The 27,948-nt window shown below is 52.4% G+C and overlaps 11 protein-coding genes across 11 annotated transcripts; 5 read left to right on the forward strand and 6 right to left on the reverse strand.

The window, feature by feature from the left end:
• Positions 1-610: 610 nt before the first annotated feature.
• On the reverse strand, positions 611-1,597 carry CKM354_001015300 (uncharacterized protein; the record flags this gene model as incomplete). Its single annotated transcript, XM_044805604.1, has 1 exon — positions 611-1,597. One exon carries the CDS (start codon positions 1,595-1,597, stop codon positions 611-613), a length of 987 nt encoding a protein of 328 aa, XP_044661539.1.
• Positions 1,598-2,918: 1,321 nt separating this feature from the next.
• CKM354_001015400 (uncharacterized protein) lies at positions 2,919-4,130 on the forward strand (the record flags this gene model as incomplete). The annotated part of the gene is made up of 4 exons (XM_044805605.1): positions 2,919-2,958; positions 3,010-3,157; positions 3,211-3,963; positions 4,019-4,130. The coding sequence occupies 4 exons, from the start codon at positions 2,919-2,921 to the stop codon at positions 4,128-4,130; spliced, it is 1,053 nt and encodes a 350-aa protein (XP_044661540.1).
• A 184-nt stretch (positions 4,131-4,314) lies between these two features.
• On the reverse strand, positions 4,315-5,921 carry CKM354_001015500 (uncharacterized protein; the record flags this gene model as incomplete). The annotated part of the gene is made up of 5 exons (XM_044805606.1): positions 4,315-4,639; positions 4,701-4,874; positions 4,920-5,124; positions 5,193-5,355; positions 5,409-5,921. The coding sequence occupies 5 exons, from the start codon at positions 5,919-5,921 to the stop codon at positions 4,315-4,317; spliced, it is 1,380 nt and encodes a 459-aa protein (XP_044661541.1).
• Positions 5,922-8,073: 2,152 nt separating this feature from the next.
• Positions 8,074-9,003, forward strand: CKM354_001015600 (uncharacterized protein; the record flags this gene model as incomplete). The annotated part of the gene is made up of 1 exon (XM_044805607.1): positions 8,074-9,003. One exon carries the CDS (start codon positions 8,074-8,076, stop codon positions 9,001-9,003), a length of 930 nt encoding a protein of 309 aa, XP_044661542.1.
• A 111-nt stretch (positions 9,004-9,114) lies between these two features.
• CKM354_001015700 (uncharacterized protein) lies at positions 9,115-12,978 on the reverse strand (the record flags this gene model as incomplete). Its single annotated transcript, XM_044805608.1, has 2 exons — positions 9,115-12,773; positions 12,828-12,978. The coding sequence occupies 2 exons, from the start codon at positions 12,976-12,978 to the stop codon at positions 9,115-9,117; spliced, it is 3,810 nt and encodes a 1,269-aa protein (XP_044661543.1).
• CKM354_001015800 (uncharacterized protein) lies at positions 10,859-11,845 on the forward strand (the record flags this gene model as incomplete). The annotated part of the gene is made up of 1 exon (XM_044805609.1): positions 10,859-11,845. The coding sequence occupies one exon, from the start codon at positions 10,859-10,861 to the stop codon at positions 11,843-11,845; it is 987 nt and encodes a 328-aa protein (XP_044661544.1).
• Positions 12,979-14,288: 1,310 nt separating the features above from the next.
• CKM354_001015900 (uncharacterized protein) lies at positions 14,289-15,452 on the reverse strand (the record flags this gene model as incomplete). Its single annotated transcript, XM_044805610.1, has 1 exon — positions 14,289-15,452. One exon carries the CDS (start codon positions 15,450-15,452, stop codon positions 14,289-14,291), a length of 1,164 nt encoding a protein of 387 aa, XP_044661545.1.
• Positions 15,453-15,845: 393 nt separating this feature from the next.
• CKM354_001016000 (methylenetetrahydrofolate reductase (NAD(P)H) MET12) lies at positions 15,846-17,858 on the reverse strand (the record flags this gene model as incomplete). The annotated part of the gene is made up of 1 exon (XM_044805611.1): positions 15,846-17,858. The coding sequence occupies one exon, from the start codon at positions 17,856-17,858 to the stop codon at positions 15,846-15,848; it is 2,013 nt and encodes a 670-aa protein (XP_044661546.1).
• A 4,852-nt stretch (positions 17,859-22,710) lies between these two features.
• CKM354_001016100 (uncharacterized protein) lies at positions 22,711-23,697 on the forward strand (the record flags this gene model as incomplete). Its single annotated transcript, XM_044805612.1, has 1 exon — positions 22,711-23,697. One exon carries the CDS (start codon positions 22,711-22,713, stop codon positions 23,695-23,697), a length of 987 nt encoding a protein of 328 aa, XP_044661547.1.
• Positions 23,698-24,190: 493 nt separating this feature from the next.
• On the forward strand, positions 24,191-25,462 carry CKM354_001016200 (uncharacterized protein; the record flags this gene model as incomplete). The annotated part of the gene is made up of 1 exon (XM_044805613.1): positions 24,191-25,462. The coding sequence occupies one exon, from the start codon at positions 24,191-24,193 to the stop codon at positions 25,460-25,462; it is 1,272 nt and encodes a 423-aa protein (XP_044661548.1).
• A 388-nt stretch (positions 25,463-25,850) lies between these two features.
• CKM354_001016300 (uncharacterized protein) lies at positions 25,851-27,791 on the reverse strand (the record flags this gene model as incomplete). The annotated part of the gene is made up of 2 exons (XM_044805614.1): positions 25,851-25,921; positions 25,979-27,791. 2 exons carry the CDS (start codon positions 27,789-27,791, stop codon positions 25,851-25,853), a joined length of 1,884 nt encoding a protein of 627 aa, XP_044661549.1.
• Positions 27,792-27,948: the final 157 nt, after the last annotated feature.

The raw sequence follows: 27,948 nt of genomic DNA on the forward strand, positions 1-27,948 counted from the left end.
TGGCTGAGTTGTGGTGGAGGTTGTTCGGAAAGAATCTGGTAGCCCGGTGAAGAAAACATGGGGTTTGACTTCTTGAAAGTGAGCCGGTCTTGGTACAATGTTCAGTGTCATTCAGTGAATCCGTCCCACTGTCGTGTCACAAGCCAATACGCTTGATCACATGCAGTCGAGAGTGAAGTGTGAGGCTTCAGTCTAATCGTGTAACGCTTTGAGCTGAGAGGTAATGACTATGGAAGAAACCCGACTAAAGCAACAATACTTTTGAGACCTGGCTGTGCTACACAGCCTCGGAATGCCAACTCGTAGTGAGCTGGCAGAGAAGCCAACGACGTATGTTAACGTGATGAAGTGGCGCGGCGCTGGACTTGTTGGATGCCGCATCACGCACCGAAAAGGAAAGGGAACTGCGCAAATCTTTGTGCGCTCTTTGTGAACAAAATGTGCTCGTACTTACACTTAGAAAACAGTAAAAGCCGTGTTTAAGCTGGTAGGTCCTTGCGAGCCGGGGTGCAACCTTCAGAGTCTCGCGCCTATCGTGAAGGCTGATGCGATAGAATGTCCAGCGTCTTCGATATTCGAATCGCACCACGATCCAAGCTGGCTTTCAACCTCATGCAGGTCTTGCTTCCATCGTTCTGCGAGCAACCCAAAGGTCTTCGATGACCAGCTTCGGAATCTGTTCGCCAGATTGTGGGTCTACGCGACGACGAGCGATCTCGAAGACGGCTTGAATCTCGCCCTCCAGCGTTGCCAGGTGATCGTTCCAGCGAGCGAACACCCACGGGTGTATGGTGTTGAAAAGGTGTGGACGCTCAATCAGCTCTACTACGCACGAGTTTTTCCTATTTCCAATTCGAACTTTGAACACGGATCGAGAATTCTGGTTGCTCACATGTCCGCGGCCGATCGAGGTCACGATCTGGATGTGGAAGCTGCGCATCATAGCGAGGCTTTCTGGTAGCAGGCTTTTGAGGTAGGTATCGGTGTCCGGGTGCCATACCAAGTGCCAGCCACTACCGATTCCTGGTGGCGGAAGCTTCTGTTGGGCAACTAGCGCGAGTCCGAAAGTGCATGTGTTGTAGAAGATCGGCAGAGATTCCTGGCGAATTTGGGTGGACACTTTGGTCAGAGGAGGTTGTGTGGGCGACTGGAGGGTACTGTCAAAGTTTGACATGTAGAAGCCGTAGATTAGGACGCGAAGCTCGGGTGGAAGGTCGAGCAAGTATTTGAACGAGGGGTTCGCATCCGCGGTCTCGAGTGCTGTAATGAGCTTGTTGACCAAGGACCTGCGAGACTGTTCGAGCTGCAGGCCACGTGCTGTTACGTACTGCTGGAGCTCAGTCACAGAACAGCTGAAGTAGCTGAGAAGCTGTCTGTCAAGCCGCTGGAGTTGCTGCGCGAGGGTACCACGATGTAGGGGGGAGAGCGGAACGTGGTAGTTGACCGCCTCAAGCCGCGAACGAAGCGCAGCCTTGGTTGACTCGGTGTAGCTGGCGAGGCGCCAGTACTTGTCGTGTCGATATGCCACGCCGCCGGTTATTCCACGATTGACCAAAACATCCGCAGTGTCCTCCGTAATGGAGATCTGCCGAGGCATAGCTAGCCTGCTGGCTTCCTGCGTTGCACTGCCGCGCTGATAGCGGATAGGATTCCGTTTGGGAGTTGTCTGTGGACAGTTCTCGAAATTTTCTGTGGAAGTTGTTCGCGATGTGCGCAGAAAAGCTGTGCGAAGCACAAAGGGTAGTGCAAGGACGTTCAATATTAGGTAAGGTTAACCGAGCTGGTGGAGCACCCTGCGCTCAGGTTCAGTGCCCACAAAATCTTTCATGGACCGCTTTCACAGTCGGTGCCTTGAGGCCTGGTAAAAACTGATCGGACTTGGTAATAACCTACGGCAGTATACAAGTCACGGCGATGGATTCCATTCGAGATCAATTGCTTGATTGCTTAGCAGCTCTGTTTCGCTCTCGTTCTTCCAGATTGCAAGCTGCCCCTCGTCCTGGGTACAACTGATCTCGACAAGCCATAATCAGTTGCTCCAAATTCTCTCAGCGCAGAAGATATCTTGGGACAGACAATTCTCCTGTCCTCCTCATCGAGGATTGGCATCTTGTAAATATTCTCATCAGGCTTATGAGCCCTCGAAGTGACTGAACTGCCAGTCCCGGTATTGCGGCAACTCCTTAGATCCATGGGTTTTTGAGTATGCTCCTTCTTGACTTGCATGACTGGGCCCAATATTGGCCGGAAATAGGGGTCGGACTCGAGTCATCGAAGTGTACCGGCATCTGATAACGATGCATCCGATGTATTTTGCGATTGCTTCACACGGGGTTGCCGAGAGACGAGGTCGAGGTCAAGTAGATCTGTGTGAAGTGAAGTGCATCGGTCAGACGTTGCTTGACCCCGTCCCGTGCGGGTTGGAGGCTTACTAAGCTGACCTCAGGCACCAACCACATTCCACTCCTCGAGCGCGAAACAACGCGTTCGGCGGTCTGGTCTTGATCATCGTACAGTATCACATGAACATGGAACGTTTTTTCTTGCCATAGTTGTGCCGCCAGGCTGCGCGATGAGATTTTACTCACGATGTCTCTACCATCCGCCAGGCAGGTTCATGCTGCCATTCACACCGGAACCAGCTGAAGAACTTTAGCTGGCGCGGCAGCAGCAATAGTCGAAATGCCGCATCGTGCTACCGTTAACCATATCGCTTAGTCTCAGCCCAAGGGAACCTGGTACGCACCCTGTTCGGGAGCAATGACCCCAAAGGAGACTTCTCAGTCGAAGCCGAACAACTCGGACCAAAATGCCCGGAATGTCCGAAGGTAGTAGCAGCAGCATAAAGACGATCTTCCCCACGCCTCACAGTACATTCTGACCACAGGAGCCGCCTTGATACATTCCACCAGCCCCAAATGGCATCGAAGTCGGTAGAAGCTACGCTGACATATTTCGGTGAGCCCCACCTCCGCTGTGGAGGCTCCGGCGACGACTAACAAGGAAAAGGAACGACGACGTTCCGGTTGGAGATCAATGGTCTGACCATATTCCTTGATACTTGGCTGGAGCGATCGAAAGCCCACAAGAAGTACATCAACATCGACGATGTGGAGAAAGCCGATTACATTTGCATTTCGCATGCCCACTTTGACCAGTAAGCCGGACCGTACATGCCAGAAATTGGTCACGATCTAAGATAGATGAAAGCCTGCCTGGAGCAGACAAACTTGCCATAAGAACTGGAGCACGAGTGATTGGCAACCCGGAGACGATTCGAATTCTTCGTGATGCCGGTGTACCAGACGATCAGCTGCTATGTGTCGCTGGCGGGGAGCGCGTTCCTTTGTTTTCGAAGGAAGTATGGTCAAAGGTGTCCAAAGGCGAAGGTCCTGCACCTGGCCCGCGGTTCTCAGGCGCACCTCCACGCCCGGATCCTGCTCTCGCATCTTTAGCAGTCGACATCTGGCCTTCGTTGCACTGTCTTATCACTCCTGGTTCACACAAGGATGAATTCGATCTCACAGACCAACAGCCCAAGCCTGCAAGTGAATGGAAATCCACTCTCGACATGAATTATGCCATGCGATGGGGACTTCTCCGACTGGGCAAGATTCTTCGGCCTGAAGCACAACAAGAGCCCGGCATGAAGGCTATGATCGAATACTTCGAAGATGCAGAGAACAAGTTCTCTCACTGCGATGGTGGTCAATTGATGTACAATTTTCGCGCAGGAGGCCCTTCGCACAATGAGAAGGCGATTCTTTGGAACGCACATCTGGGTTGCTATGATGGGATCATGAAAACTGTGCGACCAAAACCGGATGTCGCCATTCTCGGAGCTGCTGGAGAGGTGAACTTGAATGGGCGACCTTATACAGGCAGCGCGGCGGATTTCCTTCTGGAAGAGTGCGAATGGCTAGGGTTTCCGAAAACTGTCATTTGGTGCTTGCACGACGAGAGGTACTTACATACAATGACAGTAGCTCCCTGTGAGATTGTGCTAATTTGTCAACAGTCCGATACCACCATATCGATCGAACACAGCCGGCGCGAAGGAATTGATAGAGAGCAAATCCAGCTGTCGAGTATTAGACATGGACCCAGCTCGAGGCTACGAGCTCTTCTGATACATTGCAGCTCCACTGTATGTCCTGCATTCGACAGACTGAAGAACCAATTCTGATTCCAACATATGCTCTCTTCTCCTCCGCGTTGATCAGTCAACTTTTACATTTGCATTTGAATGATGTGAAGCGTAATATACACAATCGTACCGCGGACAATATTCTCAACCCTTCAGAACTGTCTACCTCAATTCTTCAACTCAGGCGGCACAGCCGGTTGAACATCGACAAAGACCCCAACTACAGCATACGCAGCCCGCAACAGCAGCACCCCAAAATTGATCGCACGAAACATCAATCTCGTCGTAAGCTTGCTGCTATCGAATGGATGCGACAGCTGACTGCTCTTCCGTACCCACGGGAAAACCCTCGGTATGATCTGTCTTTCACAATCATTGCAAGCCTTCCTGATTCGTGACTCAGGAAGGTAAGATGTCGATTCTTCAGCAAGTTCCTTCAGGAGAGGGAGCATGACGGACGTGTCAAGGATGGCTTGGTTGCCTCCCATGCCTCTGCGAAGAGCTTCTGTCAGATATGGAGCTTCGTTTAGCTCGTGGGGTTGGAGGTTCTTACCGTCCCGGAAGCATCGCATGAATCGCATCTCCCAACAACCATACACGGGGATGTCCGCGTTCGGGTATCTCAGGATTCGCCACTTGGTCTCTCCAGTTCAATGCTGGTTCTGAGCTTTCTCGTGGGGTGAAGCAGTAGATGTCTTCTCCTTTGACAGCATTCATCGCCTCGGTGCTAGAGCTTTGTCAGCTATAATCGCAATGGAGTTGAGTGACGTACTAGTAAGGCGACCAATTGGCAATCTTATTTCGCATGAATTCCCACTTCTCCTCGCTTGAAGCTGAAGCAATGCCTTCTGGAACGACTTTCGACAGGAAAGTCATGACGAGCATGCAGGAAGACATCTCGTCGTCGACCGGTATGTCCTTTTGGTATTGGCGAATAGCTTCGGCGTTGGATGTGTCCACTTTGTCGGGTAGATATGCTACCCTCGATCAGTATGAAACTCTAAGCAAGAAGAGTGCGGTGTCGCCACTGCAAAGCAACACTTACTAGCCCAGAATAACACCATCTCATCATCCATTGTTGAGAGAGATGTCTGCAGAATCTCATGACTCATGGTCAAGAGCTGCGCAGTCTTCAGATCACTCTTTACAATGAAAGAGATCTTGTCTTCCATGGCTCTGAGGTTCTTGAGCCCAAGAGTAGCATTGACCTGTCAATCATCAGTCACAGCAAAATACCAAGTTCAGCAGGCAGTGTTCCGACCCTCGAATGCGACCCATCAGCCCCAATCAAAATGTCACAAATCTCACTCGTCCCGTCCCCAAACATCACCCTCACCCTCTCTCCATTGTCCACCTTCACAATCTCAAACCTCTCAAACTCCTTCCCATAAACCATCCTCCCCGCCTCTTCAACCGGCTCCGCCAAAGCATCCCTCAGCACTCCCCGATTAATCGGCGCACTCTTAGGATAAGCCGGCAATTTCGACAAATCACAAAGTTTCTCAAATCCAGTAGAATAGATCACAGGAGCAGAATCTCGTTTACCCCCATGCCGGCCCATTTTGCTTATAACGCGGGAGAGGACTTCTTGGGGGAGACAGGCTCGCATTCCGATCAAGGCGTTTTCTCCGAGCCGGATTTGGTAGCCTTCTCGACGGGAGTCTTGGGACATGCGTTCGTAGACTTGGACGTCGATGTTGGATTTCATGAGGCCGTTTGCGAGGACGTTGCCGGAGAGGCCGCCACCGATTATGATGACTTTGAAGGGGGGCATTTTTGGGGTTGGAGGGATGGGGTTTGGGAGAAGTGGTCGGATGGGCTGAAGTTCGAAATTCAGAGCAGGTGATTTTATCGAGAGGCGTGTCGTGGTGCCAGGAGTCGTGTGAGGTATACTGTACAGGTAGTCGCTCGATGGTTCCAGGTCCCTCCTTGAGATAAATCGAATATTGAGCAGGAGCAATACTTAAACAAAGAAGTTCGATGTGAATGAAACAGCGTCTCTCACCTACTCTTATACATCTATCACGCTCTGCAGTCTCCAGGTAACAGAGGCTAAGTGAGGCGGTGTTGTGTCGGAACTGTACAGGGTATGGAAGCATCTCAAGACCGAATGCTGCCGGCAGCAAGTGCCGGAGCCCTAAGCCCCAATTCCCCTGATCTCTCTTTCAGCGCAATCCCTGCTGCGTGGCGTAATGAATGGAGGCAATGCAACATGCCAGCTCTCAGTTATCCTTGCACTTCTTCTGAGGTCACGTTTTTCCGCAAATTTGGTCGCCAAATAGAGCGTGGAATGTACTCGGACGCGTGCTTGTCAGAGATCTTGGCAAAGTGCTTATAGTGCTGTGTCAAGAGCGTGTGTTGTTTGCATGCAATAGCTGTCAGTGAGAAACGTCTTGATTGTTAGACGTTTAGCTCGACTCTGTAGAGTTCTAGACTAGAGGAACATGTTTACTTCAACTCCATCTCTTGCGACAGTCGCTGTCTTCTCCATGCGCGAAAGTTTTGTTGGATACTTTGCCCTCGTACCTGGCAGCTTCCGGAAGCTGCTCTGTGCTATCGGGAACATCTTCAAATAGCACTTGTCCTCGGGTAGGCAATGGCTGCAGACCTCTGAAGTGCTTAGTACAAGCATGCCGTCCGGACGAGGATCCGCCCAGATTGGTAGTAATACCACTTGATCCGCCTCATTGCGTTGCCATAGCCTCTGCAATTCGGTGTTGAGAGGCCCATATCTTCGCGAATGTCCTCGATATGAGAGACACAGTGGGAGAAGGTCTACGTAGCCATCCTGGCCGAGTCACTCCACCTCTTCCTTAGCTGCGGCGACGATGTCCTCTTTGCCTATGCCGCCGACTACAGCGTAAGTGGAGTTTCATGCGAACGAAGAGATCCTCCCGTTCAAGGTCAGACTCCTCGAGGGCTCGAGCAGCACTGTCTGTGTAGAGACCACCAGTATACAAATGTCGAGAGCTTGCAGCAATAGCTTGGCGAACCTCTCTGCTGCTACCGCTGAGAAGTGGACGCGTGTGGTCTTCGCTCCACTGCATCAGAGAGCCGATGCCAAATGCCAGACGTGGCACCTCGACTCCATCAATGAGCTTGACCGCAGCGACTTCAAACATCGTGTCTCCAGGCTTACGCTTGATGGTCGCTCAAGTCAGATCCGCTGCGCGTGACCGAGCTTCTACGATGGCGCGTCGGAGGCGCAGGCATGGTCGGTGTTTCGGAGCAGCAGCGAGAGCCCATCACGCCCGTATTATTGCGCAGCCGTCTGCCATACACGGCAGATGAGATCGGGGACTGGTAATATATGTATGTCACATAGAAGATGCGATGTCTTGGACTCGGGGGACGGATACGCGCTCGGAGTCGGAAGCCATGTTTCCCTGTTGAGACGCGTCGCACAAGGGTTGTTTGTCAGTGCTTAGGATTCCGTGAGACAAAAGTGGTGGGACGACGATGAGGTGTCGAGACAGGCTCTAGTACCAATGATACCCCTTGGGGTACATCTTGTGGGTATTTTGATAATGCTTGCTGCTTTTCATAATGATCGGACAATTGATGCATCCAGAGGAGCAGATTTTTGGAATTATGACATTCTGGAAAATATCGAAAGTATGGCGGGCGTAGTTCCATCGTTGCACCCTTCACTACATCTTCGTCCTTGGAAGTGACCGAAAAATCGTCAAAGCTCAACCAAGGCCCATGTGTAGAGTCCAGCCACCGAATGGAGTTCGATCAAAAGCGCATCGAGATAGTGAGTCCTGAGAAGAAGTGAAGTCTGAAGTGAAAGTCGCGATGCCCCTCCACAACTCCGTCATCGGCCATGTTCCGACAACATTTCTAAGCACCAGCGAAGAACATCCAAACACGTTTCTCACGACACGCCACACGACATCTCTGCATCTCAACGATACGCCGCAGAGATGTCACTGAGCGACATCAAAAAAATTGTGCTCGTCCTATCGGGCAAAGGCGGCGTCGGGAAGTCCAGCGTCACCACCCAACTCGCCCTCTCGCTTTCCCTCCAAGGCCACTCCGTAGGCGTCCTCGATGTCGATCTCACCGGCCCTTCGATCCCACGATTCTTCGGCATAGAGAACTCCAAAGTCACGCAGGCGCCTGGAGGTTGGCTTCCGGTGCCAATACATGAAGCAAGAGAGCAGCAAGATGGGAGTAATGGCGAACAGACAAATGGGCAAGCAATGCGGATAGGAAAGCTGGGAGCAATGTCCCTCGGCTTCCTTCTCGCGAACAGAGGCGACGCAGTCGTATGGCGAGGACCGAAAAAGACAGCCATGATTCGGCAATTCCTCACAGATGTACAATGGGGACAACTCGATTACCTCCTCATCGACACCCCACCAGGCACAAGCGACGAACATATCTCTCTTGTCGAGACACTACTCAAATCCGCGACGCAAGAACAACTAGCAGGCGCAGTAATCGTCACAACTCCCCAAGCGATCAGCGTCAGCGACGTCAAAAAAGAAATCAACTTCTGCCGAAAAGTCAGCGTAAAAATCCTCGGAGTCATAGAAAACATGGCAGGTTTCGTATGTCCGAATTGCTCCGAATGCACAAATGTCTTCTCAAAAGGCGGAGGACAAGCCATGTCACAAGAATTCAACGTAGATTTTCTCGGAAGCATTCCCATCGACCCGATGTTTATTCGCCTGATCGAAGAAGGGAAGCGACCGAGTTACCCTCAAGGAACAATTATTCAAGGACGCGATATGCAAGCGGAAGAGGAAGGGAGTACAGAAGGGTTATTGGTAGACAAGTATACTGCTTGCTCTCTACAGCCTCTTTTCGAGACGATTACGAAAGATCTAATTACCAAGATTGGAACATGAGAGCTCGACGGCTTCTCTGAGTATCCTGCCCAAACGCCGCGCTTGTGAACGATCTGCCTGGAAGAGGCCTGTAAACTATACAAGACTGGCATCGCGATCTCCATGCGATCACTATATGCAGTTGAGACCCAGAAGCCCACAATCCCTTCGGGTCGACGTGGTAGCTGTCGAGCTACGTGTACTGGTTGCTGGAGTGGGAGTCCGTACCACAACTGTCGAAGTACAAGATGTGAAGTTGTTCGGCCCGACGTTACAGTACGTGAACGTCGAAGTGGTCGTCACTGTCGTCACTGGAAGGACAGTGGTGAGCTGCGAATAGCTCGTGCTGCGAGTTGTGCTAGTCGTGATCGAGGCTGGGAGAGGCGTGACGGTAACGGTCTGTGCGCCGCCCGTAGCTGTACTCGGAGACGGGGCGTTGTTGCCTCCACCTTGATTTCCGCCAATGCAGTTGAGGCCCAAGAGACCACAGTCTCGAGAGGTTGAGCTACTTGCGGCTGCAGGTGGGGAATCCGACACTGCGGCTGGCGTCGAAGTTGGAGCACTGTTACCTCCGCCTGGGTTGTTGCCACCAATACAGTTGAGACCCAGCAGGCCACAGTCTCGCGAAGTTGAGCTGCTTGCGGCTGCGGGCGAAGGACTTGATGCTGCAGTTGGAGTCGAAGCTGGAGCGTTGTTACCTCCACCTTGATTGCCGCCGATGCAATTGAGACCCAAAAGACCACAGTCGCGGGAAGTTGAGCTGCTGGACGCTGCTGGGCTTGAAACAGACGTAGCTGGGCTCGCACCAGGAGGATATGCCGAGATGGCTCCACCAGCACCTGTTGAAGCTGAGGCGGGCGCTGCAGCAGATTGCGAGCGAGTTGGACCACAATTCAGACCCAGCAGTCCACAATCCTGTGATGTTGCCGAGTTCGCTGGAGGCAGCAAAGTCGGCAGTGGAGGCAAGACAGCTGTAGTCGTAGTCGTCGGGGCATTGTTGATGGCAGAAGCCTGTCTCGTGCTCGCTTGAGTGGGAATCCCAGTCACAACCGAAGTACTCGTAGCCCCAGAGCCATCGTTGATCTGTCTTCCCACCAAAACCACAGAATCCGCAATCGTCGATCCAGTCGCCGAGTTTCCAAGATTCGAAATGAAGACACATTCGTTGTTCTGCTGAGTCACTGCCTCGCACTCTTCCATAACAGAGCACTGAATACTGCAGCGAATAATATCCGGAACTCCTGGCACGGCTGGAACAGCCACAGCAGCCTGTCTCGCGCGATGCATAAGCGACTCGCCTCTTGCACTAATCGCGCCCCCAGCATTAATATTCGAAGTAACATTCGTACTCGCCGGGAAAGTCACATTACAGAAAACCTGATAATTCGCTTCGGAGAAATCCGTATACGTCAAACCATTTCCAGCCGGACAATCCAAGTTGACAGGTGCAGCGCCATCAGTAATAAGACTCGGTGTGCCTGATCCGACACTGGACTTGTAGGAACAGAGAGATGTTTGAGCGTCATAAGTTACACCAGAACAACCTGGAACGAAGGCGCAGGAGTTTGCGCAGGAGAAGAGGTTGGGTTGTGGGGAAGAGGCGAGGTCGTAGCCGATGTAGTTTGTGCGGCAGCGGATTGTGAAGGCTTGGCCGGAGGGGGCGACGTAGCTGAGGCCGTTGTCTGCGGGGCAGTTGAAGACTGGGCGGCGAGTTGAGGTTGGGAGGGAGAGTTCGGGGATTGTGGAGGTGGATGCTGCTGCTGCTGATGATCGGGATGATGCAAGGCCTGGGAGGTTGGTGAGGGGATTGCCGGGAGTGCTGAGGGAAGGTGCGCTTATTGATGGTACACTGAGCGACGGTGCGCTGAGCGAGGATATGCTCAATGATGGTGCACTAAGCGATGGTACGCTGAGTGTTGGCGCGCTGATCGATGGTGCACCGAGCGAAGGCACGCTGAGCGATGGCAAGCCAGATGATGGTACACTGAGTGACGGGACACTGAGCGACGGTAAACCAGTTGTCAGCGGCAGACCAGATGGCACAGAGATGCTTGGTGTTGACAGAGGCAAGGTCGGACGCGCTGTCGGGAGGTTAGACAGCTGCGAGCAGATGCTACCTGTAGGCCCAGCGAGAATAGCCGAAACTATGGAGTCGTTGCCCGAAAGACCAAGTCCCGTGAGGAGCGAATTGACATTGCAACCCAAGCCGCCAATGATCGATGATAGGGCCTCTGGTATTGGAGCCAAGGCTGTTGTGATTGGCAACGCGGTTGGAAGCACTTCGCCCAGCAAAGAAGTCAAACCTGGCACGAGGTTTGTGAGGTCGCTCAGTGGCAGTTCGGAGGGAAGAGGCAAGTTTGTAGGCAGCAATGTAGTCAGACCTGGAATGAGGTTGGTCAGGTCGCTGATCGGTAGCGCAGTTGGCAGCGGCAAGTCCGTCGGCAGCAATGTGGTCAAACCCGGGACAAGATTCGTGAGCTCGCTCAACGGCAGCTCGGTCGGGAGAGGCAAGCCTGTCGGCAACAATGTAGTCAAACCGGGTATCAGATTCGTCAAGTCGCTCAATGGGAGTTCAGTGGGTAGAGGCAAGTCTGGGTTGAGTAACGAAGTCAAACCTGGCACCAGGTTGGTCAAGTCGCTCAGTGGAAGTCCCGTGGGCACGACCTCGCCCAGCAGAGATGTCAACCCTGGAACCAGATTCGTAAGCTCGCTCAATGGAAGTCCTGTCGGCACCACCTCGCCCAACAAGGACGTCAGTTCTGGAACAACATTTGTCAAGTCGCTCAGAGGAAGTCCTGTAGGAAGCAAGGATTCCAACCCTGGTACCAAGTTGGTAAGAGGAGGCAGTGCCGTCGTCAATTGAAGAATGTCCGATGGAAGAGGCGGAAGACTGAGCGGCAAAGACGGAATCGGGATCGTAGGCAGGCCAGTAGGAATGGTCAAACCGGCAGGTATGGACACGATGATACTGCTCGCAGAATCCAGTAGAGGAATTGGCGATAATCCACCGACGATGTAATTGAGCAGTCGTGCAGCACTAATATATCCTCGGGCAACCTGGAAGCTCTGAGCGACGCTGTTTTGCAAGTAGCATGTTCCAGGGCCATCGCCATTGGGTGTTCCAACGTAGTAGAAGGCGGTGCAGAAATTCGCTAGGCCAGTCACGCTGGCTTGGTCGCACTCGAGGAAGCAGTTGTTGAAGGAGTTTGAGGCGACTCGAGTGCCGAAGACGTTTCCGGTAGCAGCTCCATTGCAGTTGAGGACATAAGGTAGTCCATTCTCAATGATGACTTTGCCATTGTCCCGCGGGCAAGCGAAGGAGACTGGAGTCTCTCTCGGGAGCTGCGAAGTTGGCAGGACGGCCGATACGATGTCCAGAACTCCTGACACCAAAGGCGGAAGGGTAATTGATGGGATTGGCACCAATTGCGATAGATCGGGCACGAGATCGGTCGGGTTTACGATCCCAGATAGTAAGGAGGACACATCGAGCGGCAAAGTAGGTGTAGGTAGTGCGTCGCCAATATTTGAGATTAATGATTCAAGACCGGCTGCGTTCGTGGGAACGACTCCGCCGATGTCTGATAGGAGTGAGGACAAGCCGCCAGGAAGGTTGGTGGGAAGCACTTCGCCAATCTCAGATATCAGTGATGATAGTCCAAGGTCAGGTAGTCCAGTGGGCAATGTCAGAGGAGGTAATGTTGTCAAAGGAATACCAGGTATCGTCAAACTGGCAAAAATCCCCGTATAATCCGGCGGGAAAACAGTGACCGTTACGGCGTTTAGACAAGCTTCCCCAAGTCAGTATAATGTGGAGAGCTGCCAGGCTCATGGCTGAGACTCACGTGGTATCCCAGTACCCGCCGCCCCACCGCCAGCAACCAGACTGGCTTGCGGTAGTTGTGCTTGAGCAAATCTTGCAGTGAGAAGAAGGGACCAAAAGAGATCCCTGGCTATTGACTGGCCAGGTCTCAGGGACACCAAGCCCAAAGACATGGTGTTGACCAAAGCGGGTCACAAAGGGAAAAGAATGAGGGTCTTCCACGGCAACGATCTGACACTTCGTTGCTCAGGAGAATCCCGCTCGAGAGACGGCAAGTTGCGATGGTGATGGAGATACTGAGAACGCGTTTCCATCGCGACGCCGAGCAATATGAACGTGAAGCCGTAAAATTTGTTTGTGTTGATGGTCACTGGCTGGCATGAGAGTGTGGCAACAAACAAGATTGGGCATTTATTGTCGGGCCTGCATCTCGACCTTCGATCTGTGCGTCGACTGATTTGGATTCGATTCTTATTCTCGCTATGATCGAGGTGAGCAAGGGGGGCGAGGACATCTGCAAGCTCGCATGGCTCTGTCCGACCTGTACGAATACGAGTTCAGGAGAATGCTGCTGTAATTGGCAGCAGTCGCAGTCATTCCGAAAACGGCACAGAATGTCTCACTCGCTGGTATCGGTATGCTCTAGCGATCGAGGTAGCCGTAGGTGATAGAATCTGTCATGAGTAGGAAGCTTTCCTCAATCCTGGTGTGCACCACTTCTGGGAGTTTGAGGCTGCTCATGGTACAGCGCAATGTGGTCGCAGCCTGCATACATTGCAATGCCCAGTGCTCTGCGGACCGCAATTGATTTCAGATGCGCCGCATTAGATGCCGAGTGAGGTCGGCACAGCTCGGTAAGCCGACGCGGAGAGTCCGAGTGTCTGCATTCCTCAGCGTAAGCTTGCTAGTTTCTGCACGCTGCACTCTCCCGATGGAACACGATGGAATGCTGCAAAGCTCGGCCCGGTATGCGTGTTGACCGTGTGTCCATCGGCGTGGCCGAATGCTGGTATAATACCGGGTCAAAGGACTCGTGCTTTTGGCAACATTACACGCTATGCATGGCCCATTCCAAAAGGTGCGGAGCGCGATGCACGACTTTCGATCGCAAAAGAAACGTTCTGGCCAGAGCAAAAGAATGCAATATCTGCACGCGCTCGGTCAAGGACTTGAACCAAGATCTTCCGCGTTCTCGTCGACGCAGCGAAGACGAGCGGAACTGTGTGTGGTGTTAGCCTCAGCTCGGATGCGCCGGAAATCCTGGTGAGAACTCACATCCTAACCACTTTGCCAATCAGTTCGATCCTTCTGTTTTGGTCGGGGGAGCCGATGCTTACATTGGACCAACCGAGCTCACCGATGGTCAAACGCCTTGTTTTCGCCATTGTATAGCCTCAGTGGTGGCCAAGCGCGATCCAAGTTTCAGATTCGCAGAGTTCCTGCTACAGTATGGACGGCTTCGAAACCTGCTTTTTGACTCCAACTAGCGTGAGCTTGCGTCTCTTCCGCGATCATCGTCCGAGTCAACGAGTGTTTCATTAGCGGAGTCGACTTCGGGTACATTGCTGTCGCGATATATCCAGAACTGAACGAAGACTGCGAAGTCCAGGAAGAGAGTGCCCAAGCTGCCGATGAGCCAGCTCAAGTTGACAAGGATGTATCGGCCATAGATGCGCGAAGCCTCTCCAGGCTGACATTGACTGGACTGCCAGTGGCCATGACGATGGCGGCTGCAGATCGGGTTGAAAGCAAAGATGGAGCAGACGTAGGTCAGGTTTCCGATGCATGCGAAGAGGAAGAAGAGCGCGTTCAAGCCTTCAGTAGACTTCCTCCGATAGTTGAGCAAGAGCTGAGGAACGCGACTGCCGAGATACAGGACAGCACAGATGTAGCCAAAGACTTGTCCCCATGTGCTGAACTGAAGGCTGTCGGCTTGCTCTTTCGCAGGATTCGTGCGCTTCTCCTCGGGCGTGGAAGGAGTGAGGTAGTAGCCTGCGATGCCTGCCAGAACTACGAGCAGGATAGCAGTGCCATTGAATAGAACCGATTGGAGCAAGGTCCTTGGCTGGTGTGGCTTGAGCGCTTCAGCGTCTTTGGCGTTCTTTGGTTGCGCGTGGATCGGAACCGCCGGTGATGAATGCGTGAAGTCGAGACTGGCGAGGCGCTCTCTGAAAGCAGAGCTGGAGCGAGCGCGCACTTCGACATCCGCTGCACTCGCATGCCTTCTCGCAGGACTCGCCTGTCCATTCGCATTTGCATTAGAAATCAACGGCGACCTCTCCGTAGGCCCTCCCACTCCATCCTCCACCGTCCCATTCCCAACCTTCACAGGCTTCGGATCCCTCAGCCTAAAACCCGTATAATAAAAATACTGCGCCAACAAAACAACATCCGCCAACGTATAATAAATCGCCAAAATCAACATCGTAGCCAAAACATTTTGCAGCACGGCGCCAAGGATATTGAAGATATCTCCGAGAAGCCAGATGATGATGAATTCCACGCTCAGGCCTTCGGCAGAACTTCTTCGAAAATTTTCAATGATTTGAGGAGAGAAGACGACGACCCAGCAGGCGATGGAAATGGAGCCGCAGATTCCGGAGATGGCTTCGATGTCTACGCTGTAGCTGCCGGATGGCGGAAACATTGTCGCGAAGTGTGGCGGACGCGTTCCGCGTCGTGTGGGCGAAGTTTGGTCCTCTGGTTGATGATCGCGAAGTGAGCTTCTTCCAAGTGAGCGCGTATGATGTACAGCGATAGAGATGATTGCTTGATGCCAGTTGAAGTGATGTCGTTGGAGTCACGAACATAAGTTTTCCCTGGGTGCGTTACCTAATAATGACCCAGGCACGAGTCAATGCGGCTCGAATTTTAGGTTGGCGACTAGCGAATTAGCGCCAAGCAGGTACGATGCAGGCGATGAGAGCCGATCACGCGACATGGTGCAACATACGAAACTTGGAGGAGCGAAAAGAATAGCTTATGCAGATATGCAACTACGTACTACCGTCGCTATGCATAGAAATGCGCCATCATCACTTCATACCCCGTTACTGTTCTCGTCTAGCAAATCGTTCCACAAAGCTCCCGGCTCCAAGAAACCATGATGAATCACACTGACCAGCCAGTAGTCCTTGCGAATGCGCTCAAGCAGCTTGCTGCTCTCAGATCCAGGCTTGTAGACCCGCTGCCATTCGTTCCAAATGCCAAAAGCCTCTTCGCACCACGCTTTGAATGAGACCGCTTCGATGATAGTGGGCGTAATAATCTCCTTGCCCGTGAAGGTTCCCCATGTGACCGGATTCACGGAATCGGTATCGTTGCTGAAGAAATCGTGCTTCGCGTTACCGGCAAAGTATGTGATCTGAGGATTCTCAATCAACCTCGTCTGCAGCTTCTGCCACTCGTCATTCGGAATGAAGAATTCGACAAAAGGCTTCTGGAAGATGAAACCATTTCTCGGCCCCCAGCCAAAGACAGGGTCTGTAGATCGGATGCCGTTTACTGCTGGCTGAGAAGCCACAGTCCACCAGCCTTTGTTGATCAAGCTGAGAAGCTCGTTCTTGATCGTCAACGTCTCCGGTTGCAATGTTTCCTCAGACCAAGGCATGCTGTCAATCTCACCCTCGAGATGTCGACGGAAACATGCTGAGATGTCTTCCACAGATTTCGGCTCGCCCCATAGCTTCCTGGCCTCTGGCACGCTAACGTGTAGACTGACACCATAGCCATCTATCTGTCCGTATGCGGGTGATCTCGCGTCGCCCCATCTGCCGTTAGGGAACTCGTCCCAGGTTGCTTCCCGTCCCAACGCGCCTTCGCCTTCTGAGATGGCGAGAGTGTTGGCGCGGCTGTTGATCTTCTCTTTAGGCACACCAGCTTCGTCGTCAAACGCCTCGTAAGCGGAAGCAGGGCGATTACTGCTCGTACTTGACGCGCGCGTGTGCGATATGATGACTCGATTCCGAGGATTTGAATTAGCCATTGATGACTTCCTGCGATGCTGCTGCTTCTTTGCGTCCGCGACAATCACGAAGTCATCTGTCTCTTCAACTGCAACAGCTTGGCTTTCGAGGTCTAGCTCCACCTCGGGTGTAGAAGGTGGTATGAGATCGTTTCGTTCCAGAATCTGCGTAACCACTTTCTCCAGGTTCAATGTGTAGAAATGGAATCCGCGTGGGCCTGCAAACTCCGAGTGCTTCATCGTTTCCACAATCTCGCTCAGCACATCAACGCCTACTCTCTTGACAGCCTCATCATCACCCTTGACTGCTTCGAAACGCTTGAGGATCTCTTGCGGCAGCGCAGCGTGACTGAGCTTCGTCGTGCGACGCAGGATTTGGTAGCTCTGCACTGGCATGAGACCAGGTATGATTGGAATATCCTTGAACAGACCCGACTCGTGCTCTCGCAATCGCTTCTCGTACTTCTGATATGCGCCAACATCGTAGAAAAGTTGAGTCATTATGAAATCTGCACCAGCCGCCGTCTTCTCCACGAGATAGGGCAGATCATGCTCGACAGATTGATGTTCTGGGTGGGACTGATCTGAGTGTCCTTCTGGGTATCCTGCCACGCCAATACAGAAGTAGTCGCCATACTGCTTGCGTATATGTCGCACGAGGTCTACAGCCCACGTGAAGTCCTTGTTGCTGTCGTCTTCCCCAGCATCTGGCAAGCTGTCGTCTCTGTATTCATCACTCCGAGGTGGATCACCACGCAGAGCCAAGATATTTCTGATGCCTAGCACTTTCGCCTGCTCCAATGCCTCATCGATGAGTTTTCTCGACATGTTCGTGCATGTCAGGTGCAAACATGTCGTCAAGCCCAGCTCCCGCTGTGTGACCTCGGCCAGCGCCAGCGATTTGACAGATGTGCTGCCGCCAGCGCCCCATGTGACATTGACGAAGAGCGGGCGCAGCGAATGCGCCATGCGCGAGAGGCGGGCATTGAGGTTAGAAAAGCCCTGCTGGGTCTTCGGCGGGAAGAACTCGAGCGAGAAGTAGGTGGCGTCGGGCGGGAGGGCGGCGATCTTGTCGGTGAGTTTATCCATTGTCGCGGTGGAGCAGGAGGAGTTGTCTGCTCGGTGTGGTGGTGGTGGGCGGATCGGGCATGATGTAGTGGAACAAAGTGAGGTTCCCGAAGCGCTCTATCGACACAAGTGCCCACCACACGCACGGCACTTGCACGCGATCATCAAAGACCGGATCTCGCCGGTTTCAGGCGACATGGCCTGCTCAAACTCTTCACTCGTCATACATCCAGAAATGCGCACCATTATCAGCGACGACAACAGTCGGTGGCAGCACAACGGTATAGAAAGGACCTCGCCATGGACTCGGCTACGGTAAGCGAAGGCACGCTCTGCAGAGAAAGATCCAGGACGATCGCAGCAGGACAACGACATCTCTCCTACGCGCTCAAATGAGCCTCGCACCAGTCTCTGCGGCCTATAGCATCGACAAGCACTCATGCGGATGGACTGCGTAGTTTGCGCTGTCGTTCACAGGTCGCTGCACTACGTTTGAGTGTTGAAGCGAAGCAATGGCCGAGTGCCATGCAGAGCAGTAATTGGCAACAGAAGGCACGTCCAATACGACGACGACGAGCCTGCACTAAAAATCGAGCCCAAATGATCTTGCAAGACCAGACCATACTGCGAAGTCGCGTTGCCATTTACGTTGTCATTGATCGACATGGAGTACGGCACAGTGAAGCGGTTCCTGAAGTCATTACTGAAGAAGCGAACTGCACAGCTCATGCTCCCTGGAGCAAAAGGGACAATGATACAAGTGCTGCTTATGGTTCTAGAAGACGTGAGGTGTGAGGTATGAAGGATGTGCGTTTCTGGCTCACTCCGTCACAGGGAAAATCAGTGATGTGCACTTCGGCGTCATGGTTTGCTCATCGCATACACCACATGAACGGGCCCAGGCCACCACCCCTATTTTGCAACGAACTTCAGCTTACGGTTACACGCATGACGCTAGCCTGCTGAACAAGGGACAGACGAACACATGCACGCAAGGGCATCCAGGCGGCTCTGAGAAATAACAGAAGGAGCTAGATCCATGTTGAACGAAAAAAGTTCACAGCACAACAGCAGTGTAACCGACCTGACATGGGGACAATGCGTTCATTGCTGGTCACTATGAGCACTTATCGCGGCTGTCATCTTCGATGAACGTCAGAACTGGGGCACCGGGCAACTGCACGCGGCCCACGCAAGCTGTGCAAGCAATATAGACGGCTGCGACAATGCAAAGGCGATCATATCTCGGTCGCATGACGTGCGGCTGAGAGTCGCTCATGGCCTCCATCCTGGGCGTACCTTTGTTGATGGACCACAATCGATAGGTGATGTGGCAGGGCCGAATTATGTATGCGGCGGGCACACGTAGGAGATGACAGTCGTTACATTGACGGAGCACTGCAAGACACTGATGAAGCATCCGGCCGCTAATCTGGAAACGAGTCCCGGCGACGACGTCTTGCATCAGTCGCAATTGTTGTACAGGGCACCGTGATTGGGCGCCATTACGATAAGAACGAACAAGCTTTCCATCTTGCCCGGTGGCCACCTTTCGAGGACCTTACGTACAGCTACGATATGGAATTTGTGGGAAGCTGGAGTGGATAGCCGGTTCCGCGCCCTATGTGGAACAGCTTTCTTGATGAGCGGCTAATAAGTGTGACGGATGACATTCCCGTTCGGTAAGGCTGTTGAACTTGGCGAGCATACGCTAATGGTATGTTGGTGCTACACGATGCGTTATGGCGTGACTGTGCCCGGGTGTGTCTACATGCATCAGCAATGAGACTTACCACACTGATACTGGACTGCTGGACAAGCAACAATCTACGTCTCACTGGCGCACCGAGTGGCAGGCGAGACACTACGTACCTGGGCTCGCTCGGTTTCTGCATTCCAGGATGTGTGAAGAAAGTGGCGCGCTGGGTCAATTCGTTGTGGTGCCACGGTGCGTAAGGGAATAAAAATCTGGACGGAATCTTGCGTCGTCAAGCATCACGAGCCAAGCGACGTGCCATCTCACCTAACTAGTTAGGATTCTCCACACCAACGTTCCGACTCGTCGGTGCTTCCAACGTCAGTGGGACTTATTGCAGATCCACACTGACTTCATCTGCAGGCCAGCTCCAACTGCGGCCATTCACGTTACCCTGAATGCGATTGTGCGAACGTACTGTATACATTCTGCTTTCGCCAAGCGACCATCAAAAGTCTGCTGATGTGCAGAGTTCCAGAACAATTTTCAAGAGAGACAATTGTCATGCCCATGCGTACCATAGCCAGACCATGAGACAAGTGCAGGGCTGAACCCTCGTCGTCATGATTCGAAAAGTGTCGTTGCCACGGGCGCAGAAAAACGCCCACCGTTGCAGAGCCGCAGGGTCTTCAGGGTGCAAGTTCTCCGCAGCCGGCGTCATGCGATCTGCAATTCCTGCATGACGGCGATGGAGACTTTTCCCCTTCCGGCTCTCGATGGGCGGCCTCGTCCGCTGGGACTCACTATCGAGCCAGTCAACGACCTTCTCACCGAAACTAAGGGTCGTGTGCTCGGAACTCCTGCTCTGTCGCCTCGTCACTTCCCAGCAGTCCCACCAAGGAATCCTTCACCTCGTGCGGCTCAACCAGAGAGTGCTGGGATAGTCAGAGCTCTTGCTTCGCTTGGGACAGGTGGGTGGCGCCAATTACATCGTGCTAGGCAGATCTGTCTGCCGCTCTGACGCAGGGTCTCCGCTATACTGTTATCCAATCAACGAGGGACTGTACTCTCCCTTCCTCTGAACTGATATACATAGCTGAGCTCCCATAGCGTCTTCTGACTAGCATCAACTTGAAACCACAACTGAGAAACAGCCAAAGCATCGCAGAGCCGCAGATAACTTCTGTTCGTCCAAAACACCCTTGTCAAGACATCCGAACACAAGTTTCACCAAATCAACACCACAATGTCTGCTACTACATATCAAACCAACGGCTTCGTCGACCCAGCACGCGCAGAGGATCACTTCGCGCAGCAATTCGACCTCTCCAACCCAGATGATGCACGCTCCTCATATCAAAGGTGAACTCAATTGAAACCACTGCTCATCACCAACAAAATGCTAACGTGCCATTGCAGACTCATGCACCAGCACACCAAGCAACAATTCGAGATGGCCACCGCCTCATCACGACGCCGCTCTGCTGCATCATCAGCGACAGATCCTACCTCGCTATCGACCGAGACAAGTCGAGGCTCCGTCAGCTCTACATCATCATGATCGATTACTTCCATGACGGCCTGAAGATTGTAACACCACACTATTTTTGTCCCATTTAGCAAGCGTTGTATATTTTCCCTATCATTTGGATGCAATCGGCGCTCTTGGAATTTTTATACACGACAAATACATCTGATACAATCACACTGGGACCTACACATCTTCACACCACGATGACGAGCGACACGAGGATGGAACATTGGGTCGGCGCCACAAAGGTCGGTGTCACACGTCACGTACAACATTGTCACCTCTTACGATACGCTGGAAAATCGGCCTCAAGGAGGTAAACAGTACTTCGACAATAGCGGCAAATCGACAGAGCTCTATGAATGTAGTGTCACAGGGAATTTTGATGAGGTGCTTTTTGAGGTGTTCGGATGTCGGCTATCATTTCTGTACTTCTAGCCGATAGCATATGCACGTTCAGCGTGCGCGCAATTGAAAGTTCTTTCCAACATACTACATTTCTCATTCTGCAACACCGCTTATTCGTGGGGCATGCAGAGCGACAATGGGCTGGAACGAGTCAAAGCAAATTATCCCACATAGGTATAGTAAGCCTTGTATTTTGAACAATTATAGTAAAATACAAGGCAACAGAAGTAACAACAGCCCGCAACGAGCGCAAGTATACTATTAGAGACAAGAATCCCGTCTTGCGCATCTCCGCAATGCCACCTATCTGGGGTTGTCGATGCCGTTAAGAGGCGAAACTCATCCCGAGGACCTTCGGAGACATGCCATGGAAGTATAATGATCGCATGAGCATATCAGGAGGATTGTAGCCAAGTACAATTTCTCGGTCGCGTCCAATGTGCGAGGCAAAGTCCAGGTGGAACAGGAGTTGTGGCCGTAGCCAATGTTACATCCTTGACTCTATTCATCGCTCACGATAGTGCCAGGCCTCCTTTGGCTTCACTTCATTCGAAGGTAGTCCGAGCAGCGAGCGGAATTTGACATTTTGTTATTGTATGATTATATTCGTAGAGCGATGCAAATCCCAGTACGTTTATGATGAGGCTGTCGCGCCATCCTCCTCAGGGGCTAGTACTGCGACTCGACAAATTCTTCGCAATATATCCAGCACCACCGACTTGCACTGGAATACAAGCCGTGTGCGAGAACGAGCTATTTAGTGCAAGTGAAGTTGGAAGCCAGGGCATTCGTGCTTGGCGACTGTTTGCTGTCAAGCAGTAAGGACTTTCCGACACTCTAGGGTTCTACCGAGTCGACTTCTTCCAGCTTCCACTTCCACCAACCACCCGCGTCTGCTCGACGTGCTCTCGCCACGTCGACTGACATCCATCTTCTGCCACAGCCGGCGAAGCTTTGGTGCAGCCGCCAAATATCAGCACCACACACTGCCAGTTCGTCCTCAGACACTGGGTCATCATACTCTCCTGGCCGTCTCGAAATTTCGTCAATACATCTCATCAGCGTGCACTTGTCGCTTTGACGGACACGGCTGTGGTGACTTACCTTGGCGGGACGACGTGATTCTACGAAAACCATCAAGAAGGCGCACTTCGGTTTTCCGGATCATCACCATACATCTGACTGCCAGGCGCCGCGATCAGCTGGACAACGCGCCATCGCATATCAAGCCATCGAAGATGTCATCCACCTCCGCGCCTGCTGTTCCCTATCTTGCCGCTGTCAACTTGGCGGACTGCGCTATACAGCTGCAGGTCAAGCACCAGAAAGCGGAGCACGTTTGGCAAGAAGAGAAGTCGAGGCTGACACTCAAGGATCTACGGCTCTCGTTCGAGAAGCTAGAGCTTCAACTAGAGACAGAGAAGCTTCAGAATGCCAACCACAAGCTGAGAGTCGAGAAGGTAGATCTCTCGACCACGGTCGAGCAGCTGCAAGTGCAGAAAGCAGATCTCCAAGCCATCGTCGAGAAACTGCAAGCGGAGAATCTGTACCTTCGAACTAAAGAACCTCTGTGCAAGAGCCCGTGGCATGTCTCGGCTGCGCACAGAGTATTTGCGATTCCGGAGTTGCTAGAACAGATCCTTCTGCAAGTAACGCACCCGTTACACGAGTCTAAGCAGGAGGTAGGGCAAGATATGCTTTGCGAGTTGTGGCGACCAGTTACCCAGCTATTTGCGCTGCAGCGCGTAAGTCGTCAGTTCGCCGCCTTGATAGCAGCTTCGCCAGCATTGCAGAGACGTATGGGTCTACTCGAGACTTTGGACAGCAATGGTACCCTCAACGAAGTCACGCTTGATCTCGGAGACTACTATAGACCGCACAGCTGTGCCAGAAACTCCGGTCTCTTGCTTGGAAGAAAAATCACGAATTGTATAAAGAGGATTGACAGAAGAGCGGAACGCCATGAGTTTGGCCCACTTCACTTCGTCCGTTCGTGGAGTAAGATCAAAGTCAAATTGCAGCCAGAACCAGATCGTCCATTCCGCGAATGGTTGAAATACACTCAAGATTGCAGGCCTTATCTATGTCGAAGCTACGACTACGCAGTAGAAGGGGGCACCACATGGGAAGAACTGATCCAGTGGATGATCTTGGCGAGAAAGGACTTGTTCGATTGCCACGAGGGATGGAAAGTACTGAGAGAAATTGGCAATGTGTTCGCTTAGAGGTTCGTATGGTTGGCACCATGAGACGATGAGGCTAGTGTACCGGCTGGGGATATAATGAGCTCAACAGCATAGTGGCGACGATATCACAATACACCAGGACAAGCTCCAGCGTCTGGAACGACTTATGGAGCTGAGCGATGTGATCCAAGCTATACTGCAGTCCTGGTTCATGGCTTGCGTTCCATCTCCTCCTCAAATCGCTCCGCACTCTCGTGCGGCGGCTTCGATGATCTGTTTGTTCAAGAAAACAAAGGAGCAGGAAAAAAGGACCAGAAAAACCCCGCTTTGTAGGATAATAGCATTGTCCTTTCTAGGGCCTATAATCAAAGCCATTATCAAGGTACATAATGCCGTCACCATCCTCTCCTCCCCACTTCCTCTTCCAGCGCAGTCCCAAGACGGTACTTCTAAGTCCACTCGACACTCTTCAGTTGACACCCAGAGTCACAAGAGAAACATCCGAGTGTTCGCTTGAAAGACCGTCCCCAGGATGAACGTCTCGAAAAACACACCTGCTGGTCAGGGCAATCTCGCGGTAAGCACAACTCTTTCGCCCATAACTGACATGGCAAAGCCAGCCTGGAGCCAATCGTTCCTAGGCCAAGCATCCAAGTCGCTACTAAAGACGCTTCGCTCACTCGCCCCAACCTCCAATGTTCTCGGCAACACCCCGACCTCCACAATCGTGGCATTGCACAAGAAGCACACAACATCCTACATCACTCCTCCGCTCTCTTTCGAAAAGGCATCCGAAACCCTCCAGGAGTCGTCCGGCGGTGGGCAAGTATACCTCTCCCGACACCTCAGAACGAACAAAACTTACGTTGTGAAGCACACTGAGCCCGCTCCACCTTCAGAACGTTCCCACCCTCCAACGGAATCGTATGTCATCGAAAGCATTTTGAAGCCGCACCCAAACATCATCTACCACAACGAGACCATCCATGACTCATCGAACCCCGGTCGACACTACATCGTGCTCGAATACTGTTCCGGGGGAGACCTATTCAACCAACTGAGTTACTGGTGGCTAACTCGTAAGACGCACGTCCCCACCCTCTTCCTCCTCCACACAGTTGTCGAACTCTTCGATGCCTTCGCGTACATCCACCACGGACTACGCCACGTCGGCGGAGGAAAATACACACGAGACAAAGGACACCGCCCCGTCATCCACAACGACACAAAAGGCGAGAACATTTTCCTGAAGAATTCCACAGATGCAATTGGTGGATTACCGTCTCTAATATTGGCAGATTTTGGCCACGCTCGCGTCGTGGGCGAGACTCTCTACGAGACGGGAGCCGGCACGCCAAATTACTTTTCTCCAGAAGACCAGGAAATCATCCAGCAAGCGCGAGAAGCAGGAAAATTGGAAAAAGACGAGGACATATGCGAAGTGTACTACTCCGTCAGTCGTAACCGCACAACAGCAGCAGATATCTACTCCCTGGGCCACGTCCTATACATAATGGCAGCGAACTCCGGATTCAACAGAGAAAGAATCTCGAGATGGCCAATTGGAAAAGATCCGCTGAAATTGAAGATCTCGCCAGAGTATCTTGCAGTTGATGGACTTCTGGAGATCGTGCAAAAGTGTCTGATTCCTGATGTCGGGAAGCGTGCTTCTGCTGATTTCGATCCAAAGACCGGTGTGCTGCCCCTCGTGCATCAATTGCGACAGGTGAGAGATGAGATGATCCGAAAGGGCGAACGTTTGCCTCGTGCCGAATGGCTTCAGCCACCGAGCGAATCGTCTTGAAATCCTGCCCCGTCGTCTTCCCGCGATAGGTGATTCGTGAATCCTTCCCAGGTGCTCGCGTTTAGGTCGTAGGTAAGACATAACTTCTTTGCGCTCACATTATTGTCCCGATATCTTCCAGTCTAGTTTGCCTGTTATCAGACATTAGTATCACTCTCCATAGCAGTGTATCATGATTGTCAAGGCCATGACGCAGGAAGAAAACTTTCTAATATCAATTCTGTACTAATCGTATCATCTAGCTTGCGCAGTAGTCTCTTCTACAGGTCTTTTAGTCGTAATAGCTGTCGGTCGTACAATAAAGAATACCTGTGCACTCGTCAGCTCCACGGGCCGTCCAAAGCGCACCACTTGGCTGGCACTTACATTTACACATCTGACTTTGATCTCACGACTCCTGAAACATGTGCGTCGGAATGTTATAGTCGGCATAGTCCATGTGCACAAATGCTCGATCGACTGCATGGCATTGTCAGCACACATTCGTAATCAAACGCGCAGTAAACGAAAACTTACCACTCGGAACACTCTCCAGAACATACTGCAACGACTCTCCCAAATCATGCGAATCCCTCAAACTAATCTCCTCATCCAACACAATATCCACCTCCACATTCAACTTATCACCGGAATGATAAGCCTGCAATCCCTGAATTTTCTGAATGGTCTTCGCGAATCGCATAGTCAGATACAGAAGAATATTTCTCTCGTCGGCACTCGCAGAAGCGCCTGTCAGATTCCGTATGTGCTCGTTCGCAGTTCGAGACCAGTTGACAATGACGTATAGCGATAGAGCAATACCACCGACAGGATCGAGCCACCAGATGTTGGCGTAGTAGCCCACGAGAGGGAAAATGATGGAGAAGGTGTTGAACACGACATCAGTCATGGCGTCCTGGGCGAGAGCTTGGACAGAACTGTTCTTGATGAGGCGACACCAGGCCCAGCAGGCACCTTTGATGAGGACTGTTGAGGCCATGATGGCGATTGCAGGGGCGGTGAGTTGGACCGGTTTGTGGTCGCCGTTTGTGAGACTGGAGACTGCCTCCCACATTACTTGGATGAAGGCCGTGATCATAATGACAGAGAAGACGAGAACTCCAACTGGTTCGAGACGTCGGCGACCGATGGGATAGGCGTACTGATCTGTTCGGGAGATGAGGCGGGTGGTGATGCCGACGATGGCTGTGGAGAGAAAGTCGAGTGCTGCGTCGACCAAGGAGGCCAGTACGGAGACGGATGAGGAGAGGATCACGACGATGATTTTCATGATCAGCAGAGCAGTGTTGGCTACCAAGTTGACAATGATTGCCACTGTGACGATTCGCGACTGTGATGATGCCTCTTCTTCCAGTTCGAGATCAGGCGGCATTTCTTGCGCCTCGATGTCACCGTTTGACGATGCGAGTAGAGGTTCTGATTCATTCGAGTCGTGATTCGTATTGGCCTTCTTCACATTGTACAAATCTTTCGTTCTGATGACCTTCTGTGGTGGAGGGTAGCCTTCGGTGTAGAAGTCGCCATCGTCGAAGATACTGTCCTGGGACCCAGCGCGTTCATGATAGATGTGTGGCGGCGATGTGCTCTCCTCGTCTGCTCCCTCGTCAATGGTCTCCGGAAGATCTTTCTGCCAAGACTTCTTTCTCATTGCGCGAACGTGTGTCGCTTGGTATTCCTGGATCAAGTCGTGAGGCAGACTACTGTCCAACAATCGATCGATGTACATGTAGTGCTGGATGAGGTAGTTGTTCCGCTCATAGTACTTTCGAATGGCTTTGCTCTTGATCGTTTTGAGCTGGTCTTCCGACTTCCAGTACTGTTCCCATCGATATCGCGGGTTCGTGGAGCCGATCAGACGCTGGCTGCGTACTTGTGGTGTATTGAGAATGCTAGCAGCATAGCTCATCCGCCGACTGTCGTTGTCTCCTCCTCCCCATCCTGCTGCCGAAGAGTGTGCAATCTCCAGCATATCATCGCTCGTCTCGCTGTCCCGTCGCTTCCGGAGGAGCGGCATCTCTGCTGCCGAAACTGAGTTGGTGCGCTTGGTCCATGGGCTCTTGGGTCGTTGGAGGCCGGCTACGCTGGCGGATGATCGTGATTGAATGAGTGAAGGCAGATGCGAGCCGCGGGTGGAATAGGGCGAGGCGATGCCATCGGCGGTGGTGTGCAGGGCATCGGCATGGTTGAGGGGTAGAAAGTCTTTCAGCGTGCTGATGCGGTAGACATTGCCTGCTGGCCGAACAACCTCCGCGTTCTGAGACCGCGTTCGTTGCAGATTGTTGGCGTTGCTGTTTTCATTGTCGCTCGGGAGCGACACGTGGGCACACATCGTGGGATGGCCTTGGCAGAGTGGAAGCGAATGAATGAATGAGTTATCAAAGGAACGACATAGCCAGAAATGTATTGTTGCTTTTCTGGTGAGACAATGCTCCAGCTCTCCCACGCGCTGCAGCTTTCAACCATCTGCAGGGTTTGCCCACATCGTG

This window comes from Cercospora kikuchii, assembly GCF_019650295.1.
Source record: "Cercospora kikuchii DNA, contig_00007, whole genome shotgun sequence".
NCBI lineage: Eukaryota > Fungi > Ascomycota > Dothideomycetes > Mycosphaerellales > Mycosphaerellaceae > Cercospora > Cercospora kikuchii.